The 9,428-nt window shown below is 29.5% G+C and overlaps 3 protein-coding genes across 3 annotated transcripts; 2 read left to right on the top strand and 1 right to left on the bottom strand.

Moving 5' to 3' along the window:
• On the bottom strand, positions 1-1,609 carry LOC113393023 (prefoldin subunit 5). Its single transcript, XM_026629716.2, has 3 exons — positions 1,361-1,609; positions 1,079-1,288; positions 1-414 (listed from the first exon to the last, which is right to left on the bottom strand). Exons 1-3 carry the CDS (start codon positions 1,460-1,462, stop codon positions 241-243), a joined length of 486 nt encoding a protein of 161 aa, XP_026485501.1. The 5' UTR covers positions 1,463-1,609; the 3' UTR covers positions 1-240.
• A 308-nt stretch (positions 1,610-1,917) lies between these two features.
• LOC113393029 (glutaredoxin 3) lies at positions 1,918-4,068 on the top strand. Its single transcript, XM_026629725.2, has 4 exons — positions 1,918-2,203; positions 2,514-2,682; positions 3,397-3,662; positions 3,828-4,068. The coding sequence occupies exons 1-4, from the start codon at positions 2,154-2,156 to the stop codon at positions 4,003-4,005; spliced, it is 663 nt and encodes a 220-aa protein (XP_026485510.2). The 5' UTR covers positions 1,918-2,153; the 3' UTR covers positions 4,006-4,068.
• A 3,092-nt stretch (positions 4,069-7,160) lies between these two features.
• On the top strand, positions 7,161-9,196 carry LOC113393011 (golgin-45). Its single transcript, XM_026629701.2, has 6 exons — positions 7,161-7,325; positions 7,407-7,909; positions 8,017-8,154; positions 8,363-8,424; positions 8,509-8,884; positions 8,978-9,196. Exons 1-6 carry the CDS (start codon positions 7,298-7,300, stop codon positions 9,119-9,121), a joined length of 1,251 nt encoding a protein of 416 aa, XP_026485486.2. The 5' UTR covers positions 7,161-7,297; the 3' UTR covers positions 9,122-9,196.
• Positions 9,197-9,428: the final 232 nt, after the last annotated feature.

Here is a 9,428-nt window from a genome sequence, read left to right as displayed (position 1 = left end):
TCAGTAATTAAATAGTTTAATCATTTAAAGTAATACAGAATAATTTTAAAAAACAGTAACTTATACTGTAGATATATTTGTTTGCAATGTGATGCAAATATTGCTGCTAAGCTTATTATAATATCAAATTAAAAGGTTAAATTATAATAAAGATTGGGGAGAAATGCCATGCATTGCACTTGTTTGAATTAAGATTAATTAAGGATTATGAGGTAAAGCTGATAATATAGAAAGCTAATGTTATGACGTAGAGGCCTTCTGAGCCTGGGCTTGTGCTTGAACTTTCATCTCCATCATCATGCAAATTGCTTCTCGTACTTTTGATTTTTCAATACCCAAAACTTGAATTTTTTCCATTTGTTCAGTTACAAAATCAACTTTTCGTTTAAAGTAATCCTTGGCACCTTCTATATCCTATGAGTAAAATAATAAGCTATAAGATTAGTTAGTCAAAGAAATATGAAATGAAATCAACATTATATATTAACTACCTAGCAATTTAAATTTAGCCCATGGTTGTTGTACCAATTTATGTAAGTAATAAACAATATAATTGCTTTAAAAGTCAACAAAATCAACAGAGTAATTTTTTTTTATTTGATATAGGTGGGCAGATTGGCAAATGGGCCACCTGATGGCGAGTGAGCCCCACCACAACAAATGATAGTGGCAATGTTGGAAATTTTAGCCATACCTTACACACATGTGTGAGTGTTGTATTTCAATAATATGTCAGAACAGAACTACACTAAGTATTGCTAGTTGGCAGTAGAATATATTAGACTTTAATAGCTTTTTAGAATGCAAATTCTATCAAATTAACTCGAGCCACCCAGCAAATTACTATTTTATAGTGAATAAAATAAAGTAAGCTATGATTTTTTGAGCATATCTAATTTTCATTAGAATAATATGCCTGGTTTTTGTTAGGTAATGTGAGCTGTTATTGTAAATGTACATCAATCTACAAGAATTAATATAGAACATTTATAGGCATAAAGTTTCTTAGTGTTAAACATAAAAGTAAATCACAAAAAAAATTATGAATTGATATTTTTAGAAATTCCGATGAACTTACCTTTTGTGCATAGTACCCAGTTCCGATGTCAATTATAACGTTGTCAGTGTCTGCAATAGTACCAGGGACGTACATTGAACCAGTTAAAGGTACGAGGACTGTCTTTCCTTTCGATTCCGGTGTAATTTTTTCAACGCTCTCACCTGATTCTACAAATTTTCCTTGTGCCATTTTAAGAGTTTGTAATGAATCTTGAAACACATTAAGTTCCTGGGAATTAAAAGAATAATATTAATAATGTATTAAAACAGATTTATAAAGAATTAATTTTATTTTACTCACTTGATCTAATTGCTGTTTCAATTTGGCCAACTGGTGAAGATTTAGCTTCGATAGATCAATTTGGTGCATCCCAGGAGCTGGGGCCGATGAAATAGTAGACATCTTAGAAAATGAGATTTATTCGAAAGGTAAAAACAATATACTTGTGTTTATTTTATTTCAAATTCTACAATTACTCATAGTTGCTTTATAACCTAAACAAGAATCAAGATCGACTAATGACATAGAGTTACAGAAAATTAGACAAAGACAAAAATAATACGTATTTTTTATAATAATTTTTTTAGCTGTGGTCAAGGTGCTACTCATACGGTTTAATTAAGTCAAACCTATATAATAAACAATTACTAGCCGGAAACAGTCAATATCATAGCTTTAAGAAAACTTATTCCACTTTTTGTTATTTAGGTTTTGCTTGAAAAATCCTAAAAAATAAAGTCACTAAATCGCATCATCATCATCAATAAATAAATTGTAGAATTTAGTTCCTGAAATCAGAAATGAGTTACTTGTCCCGAAGGAAAGATGGCAAGACTGATTACTTGACAAAATATAAATGTCAAATTGTCATATGTCACAAATCACATACACTACTGGAAATCGGCGAATAGTTGAAGATATCTCCCAAATTTAATTATTTTTCATCTGTAATTTGCGTTAAAACGTTTTTTTTTAATTATCTAAATTCTGTTTAACGCGTTATTTCATCACACGAGTGAACATTTATATATTTATTAGCAGAGGAAATAATATAATATAATTTAGTCATTATACAATATAACCTAATCCCGAAATGTCGGTCACTAACATTGATACTGTAGATAATTTTGTAAATTTCGTCAGGTACCTGTCGTTCCTTCCTTAATTATAAATTCAATATGTCTTTTACAAAAGGAATATGAATTTGTAGCAAAAATATAATGATACAAATAATTATTGCATCAAATGTTGTTAAATCATAAGAAGACCATTCATATTAAATATTAAATCCAAATGTAGCATTCAATAAAATTTACTTAGTAGTAGAAATGCCCCATGTTTTATATATTATCATAATTTCATTAAACAATTAATCTTCAATATATAATTTTCGAATATATCAATATCAAAATATTGTTTCAACATATCTACCATATAAGTAGTTAATTTTTAGGTCACCATCCTTAACAGTTGTGCACTTCTCAGCTGATTGGGCAGACCAATGTGGTCAGGTTACAGACATTTTGAAAGAGCTGTCAAAATTACCAGAAGTACAATCCAGTGGTAGTAAATTTGGTGTTTGTGATGCTGAAAACCTTTCTGAAATCTCACTGAAATATAAGGTATAACACTTGTATCATTATGCTTGTAATCATACAACATTGTAATTTTTTGTATTTATCAATAAAACAAAGATTAAATAATATTAATTATTATTAGATTAATTCTCCACATTTTTTCTATACTTATTTGCCAAGTCATTTAAAAATTCTAAATTTATTATATTAGTATCTATTTATCAAATAGCCTTTTTAGCAAATCATCTAACTATTGAAACATCAATCATCAACCATCATCTGCTCATTCAATGTTTTGCTATATAGATGTTTTTGAGGATGCCCTAGCCCAGCTATGGGACATTTACAAGTTGTTATTTTACTTCTCAAGAAGTTCTTAATAAAATTTATTGATTAGATAAAGAAATGTACCTTTGAACTTATTTTGTTTTTTCTTTTACTAACTGTCATGCCATCAGGCTGAATCAAATCAGTGTTACATCTATGCCCTGTGTATCAATCACCTCTACACAGTACAATACTCTCAAAATTGAGTTTATTTCTGGCACTTACTAAAACCTCGAACCATTTTTGCCGAAACTGATTGGATTTTTTAAAATATTTACACATTTATTTAATACAGCAATAATATTCAACAATGATGCATTATAACAATAATAGTTTTTATTTTAATATAAAATACTAATATTGTTATCATTTATAAATCAAATATGATTATTTACAAAAATCATTCCTTTTACATGCTCCTTTTTTTTTCAGGTGGATTCTGTTCCTACTGTAATATTATTTAAAAATGGCACTCAAATAGACAGAATTGATGGAGCTGATGCTGCCCAAATATCATCAAAGGTTAGAACTCACAGTGGAGCTAAAAATAATTTAGATGTATCACCTAAACAGTCATTGGAAGAAAGACTGAAAGCTCTAATAAATAAACATAATGTAATGGTGTTTATGAAAGGGAATAGAGATGCACCTAGATGCGGTTTCAGTAGAACTCTAATTCAGATTCTTAATGGTACTGGGTATGTTGAACAACCAATGATAATAAGATATTTTTAATTACTTGTCTATGATAATAGATAAATTTAAGTCCAAAATCTATTGTCTAAAATTGCAAATTTTTTTGCATGGATCATTTTTTATATAATAATATTAATATTTTTGTAAAATAAACAATGTGTTTTTAGAGTGCAGTATGAAACATTTGATATCCTAACAGATGAAGAGGTTCGTCAAGGTCTAAAAACATATTCTGATTGGCCCACATATCCTCAATTGTATGTCAAAGGAGAGTTAGTGGGTGGATTAGACATTATAAAAGAACTTCAAGCTAGTGGAGATCTCGAGTCTACTCTAAACCCTTGAATTATGCTCATCTATGTTGTGTAGCTCATTTTTTATTTATTTAATAAAAATATTGAAATTTTATCATTCCCTTTCTTTTACCATTCGTTACTTGGTTATACAATTTATAAAAGTAAAATTTAGGTTAGTTAAAATTTGAACATAATGCAGAAGTTTAATGTGAAATTTCGATTAAATTCCTTGCTTTCTGGTTGCATCATTGTGAAGAGAAAATCGTCATAATATCCTGTGATTTTATTTTAATTATACAATCTGTTTTTCTTGGACTCTCAGTAAAAAAATCTATTTGATATATATAACATTGACACTTTTTGCAAAATGGCCTTAAATTATTATTTATAATTCTGTCGAACATTAAAGAAAATATTGTTTTTAGAGACATTGAAAACTAAATTTGAATTATAAATTAAAATTGAAGAACTGACTAAATCATGATGACAAACTGATAAACATGATGATAAACTTATCTAATAATATCTGGATCATCATTACCTTGTACAATACAATTTTATTCTTATTTATATATCTATACTTAATAATAATATTATAAAGAGGAAAACTTTGTTTGTTTATATTTTATTTTGGAAAAAATAGGGTTCCGTAAGATATTGGGTTTTTCGGACACAAGATGTAAAATATCAACCAGAAAAGTTACTTATTTTGCGTACGCTGCCTAAACAGTAAACTATAAAAGATTGAACCATAAAATGATAAATTAATTGTAGATCTTATAAATATCTACAAAAAAGTCCGCGACACACTATACCTATCTATGTCGAGTGAGGCACAACAACAATTTTTTTATTTAAAAATCTTGAATTTTTCTTGGACTACATTTAAACGCATTTATTTTACTCATGCTATTAATCCTTATCAAAATAATTTCTCTCAGGAATGAAACAGTCAACGAAATAAACAATTTAATTAAGCAGAAAGTACCGGGTGAAGTTAAATACTATAAATCCATAGACACCGTCACTAACATCGAGGACGCAGTGCACTACCCCCAGGAATTTTTAAATTCTCTGAACCCCGCTGGACCCCATGAACTGTCGTTAAAAGTTGGCACGCCGATAATGCTTTTCAGAAATTTAAGCCCCCCCAACATGTGTAATGGCACGAGACTTCTTATAAAGGAGCTAAAAGATAATTTAATAGTAGCGAAGATTATCACCGGCCCTGCAGCTGGTGAATTAGTTCATATACCAAGAATACACATGATTCCTACTGGTTTGCCTAAACCCTTCAAAAGGCTCCAATTTCTAGTAAAAATTTCTTTCGCACTCGATAAACAAATCCCAGGGCCAAACATTCAATTATAATTATATACATACATACATGTCAACCGAAGGACGTCCACTGCTGGACATAGGCCTCCCCCAAAGATCGCCACAACGACCGGTCTAATTAGTAGGAATTGATTTAAGAAAAGAATGTTTTACGCATGGGCAACTTTACGTTGCCCTATCACGGGTCGGGGCTCCCAACCATCAGTATATTTTGTTACTTGGAAAACACCTCCAGGACTGCCGGCAGAAGTGAAAACTTAGTATTAATTACATTTAAATATTTTCATCATTAACAACTTTAACATCCACATAAAGACAATCTTTGCAGCCTGCGGATAATGACTGCGTCGTCGATGTTAGTGTCGGTGTCTGTGAATTGACCTGGGAATCATTTTGCTGACCGTGTCTTTCCTGGGTAGGCTCTTTGCAGCGGTAACCGACATCCACGCGGGCGGAGCCGCGGGCGACCGCTATTAAACATATAAAAATATAATAAGCTTTAAATTTTAAAAAAAAATTCAATGTACACCTACAGATTCGGTCGAATTACTCCTTAATTATATGTATAGAAAAAAATTGTCGGTAAATAAGTTTACAAAATCAAAAATCAAGTCATAATATAACTATTTACATCACATCCATGATCTGTATAGTGTTATAAAGTTTTCATAATTTTCGCAAAGTTTAAAAAAATCATCTTCTTACTTCTATTTATTTTTATTTTTGTATCTTTATGGGTTATTTTGATTTCCTTTTGAGATACGCAACCCTGTCACAAATCTGAAATCTACGCGGACGAAGTCGCGGGCAAAAGCTAGAATTCAAATAAAATAAAAACAGTTGGCGAGAAGTTACGCATTTAATCCAATATATTGATGTTCATCGAAACTTAGATGTAATTAGATTTTGGAGTTAATTAGCCAAGCCAAATAAATTCCGAAGATATTTGAAAATATTAGGTTTATTAAATAACTGATTTTTTATAACAGATTACTTCTTTCAATTTTAAAAACTACATGGATTGCCGCAATTTTATGCAGCAAGGTTTGAAATAAATCGTAGTTCTAAAATTTAATATTTTAAAAATGTATCAAAAATAAATAAATAAACTAATATTCATATACATATATTTTTATTAGGCCTTCGAGCTTGAAAATAGCGGGAAATTGAGGGATAGCCTGTGGCCTAGGATGGCCGCACAATGAATAATTAATTGTTGTAAATGTTTCAGTAGTTACCGCATCATGCAGTTGATTGTACATATTAATTATCATTTTAATATTTACATAACACATGCTACATAATACAATAATATCAAATCTACAATTTTGAATGTATTATGTTGTTATAATTATTACCAAATCCAATAAATACCATTATAATTATGAAAATTATCAAATCAAATAATTTCACTATTATATCTCAGAGACAAACAGAAAAAGATAAACTTATGTCACATCTGTTCGATCGTTTCGGCTTAATAATTAAACTACCCTCGCCTTCGGGAGCCTTCTTTTCCTTTTCCGTTACTGTGACACAATTTTAATTTTGAAGAGCTTGTCTACAAGTATACAAATACGTCAATGCCTAGAAATAAGTGCATTACAAAAAAGCTGGTTTTGCTAGTATATTGTAATTATAAAATTGTATTCAAAACACTTAAAAATTAAATAAAGCTTAATAGAGAATGTTAACAAAATAAATATCTTTTACTTTATTAATATTATGGTATGAAATTTACCATATTAATGCACAAATTCTAATGAACTTTGCTCCAAGGCAATGTCACTTCAAGTTTATTACAGGTTTATTTAAATCGTAATGTTATTTTCTCTTTGGCTTTTTAATTCATGTGATTAACTTCAACTACGATTCGACATTGACGTTTGACAGTCACACGAATGTCAAATATACGTAAACGTAATACAAAATAAAATTATTAATTTCTAATTTTGTTGTTTTAGCTGTTCTATTGAAAATAAATTAATAATTTTAGATTCGACATGGATACATTAATTTCGTTTAACTCTAGTAAGTTGTAAAACAAAGTATTTATTAACAATAATTATTGGTATAAATATTAGTATCTTATCACAGTAATGTTTCCTACAGAAATAATGAATAAAATTAGAACAGCGGGTGATGGAATGGAATCAAATGAAAATGTAAACGAGAACAAAACAAATAGACATGAAACCAGAACGGTTCTCCGAGCAAGCAGTAAAGAATCTTTACTTCCTGGTCGTTTAGTACAAATATATCCATCAAAAATAATTACGCCTGAAAAGAAAAGTTCTCATATATACTCTAAAAATCCGAAGTTTGTCCCTTACGAACCTTATGCAGGTGCTGTTAAACCAATAACTCCTAGGCTGTTGTTGAAAGGAAACAAAAAATCTAGAAATCGTATGGACATAAACAAACTTATCAACCAAATGTCACAAATGAACACTAATATCAACGAATTTAAACCTAGAAGCAAACTAGCATCTTGCAGTGATAAGTCTGAAACAGATACAGATAAAACAAAAATAGATAAGGAAATTCAGAATAAATTAGAAGAGTTAACAAAGGAAAATGAAAATTTAAAAGAGCAACTGAAGCAACAAGCGCAGGTACCAATATTTATTAAACAACCTTTCAGCAACAAATTTTGTTAGTTGTTTTATTTATTTTAGACAGTAAACATTCAATTACATTGTATACTCATATCCTAAAACAGGTGAATAAGGAATTAAAGACGATGCTTGTGGCCTCGATGGGTGAAGATCTTGAGTTTCAAGTCCATTCCCTGAATGAGGATAAAAAACACTTAGCTAATGCTTTAGTCAATTCTGCACAACATTTGTCTACACACCAGGTGAAGATTTATATTAGATATTGAGAAATATATAAACATTAATGATTATTTGGTATTAATTGTTGTTTGCATCAAAAAATTAAAATGAAAACCTATACAATGAACACCAATTATAGTAAAATATTTAATTAAATTTCAAAATAATAATTGAATGGTTCAAGTCAATTTGATTAAGTTTATTTTTATTTTGATCATTAACTATTACTAGGAACAAACAGAATGGCTAGCTGGCCAATGTGAAGTATGGAGAAGTAAATTCCTTGCTAGCAGGTAAATTGTAAAGTATTACATATATACAGTATTTAATATGCATTTTTTGTTTTTATATTTTTTTTACAAATTTATTCCTTACAGCCTTATGATTGAAGAACTTGCGCAGTGCAAGAAAATACTTAATGAGAAAACAGTAAACTTGCATCAGGCAGTAAAACAATTGCTTGATGAGAGATGTAGAATGAGAGATATGATGATTTGTACATACAAAAACTTATACAGCCTTCATGAGAATTGGCTAGAGAGTGTGGCTATTTCTGAATACATGGGAAGTAAAAATAGACCAATTGGTAATCTTAACTTTAACACTACCATGCCTCATTCTGCAAGTGTACTTGATTTAGCATCAACAAATTTAAAATTGTCTGAAAACATCAGCAGTTCAACAGAGAAACAAGCAATTAATCATTTAGATTCACTAGCCACAGCCACTGAAGCCGAGATTTATGCGGAGCAAGTGAGTACATTACATTATTATATTTTTATTTTGTTTGGTTATGTTTGATCTGAGCTAGTGCCATGTAACTTAACCATTTCTAATTTTATTTAGGTAATGGCAATGCCATTTGAAATGAAGAAATTAAACGAGGAACCAGTAAATGCTCTTGTTCATCACGCTTACAACAATAGTGGGAACATTTCACCACCGGTTGCATCTTGCATGCATTGTAATGGAAAAGTTCAATTGCTGTAAATAATACATTTTTGATACAAATTTGAAATAAAATCTGACAAAGCTTGAGCTTTAATTTATAGTATTCAATAAATTGTTAAAAAAATACTGTAATAATGATATTCATATTTACGTCTATATAATGAATTGCTCAAAGTTGCACAACCATAATAAGAAGCAAATTTTAAAATCAGGAAATGGTGCTTATTGAAGCATCAATTAAATATTGCTCAAGGAAAAAGGTAATTGTTATTAATTTCTATTCTAACATACATATACCTAATACATTATAGGCAAGAACCATTTTCATTCAAATATTTTTATTATT

Source organism: Vanessa tameamea, chromosome 12 (genome assembly GCF_037043105.1).
Source record: "Vanessa tameamea isolate UH-Manoa-2023 chromosome 12, ilVanTame1 primary haplotype, whole genome shotgun sequence".
Lineage (NCBI taxonomy): Eukaryota > Metazoa > Arthropoda > Insecta > Lepidoptera > Nymphalidae > Vanessa > Vanessa tameamea.
The sequence above is the reverse complement of the archived record's forward strand: the minus strand, read 5'-3'. Positions and strand labels throughout refer to the sequence as shown.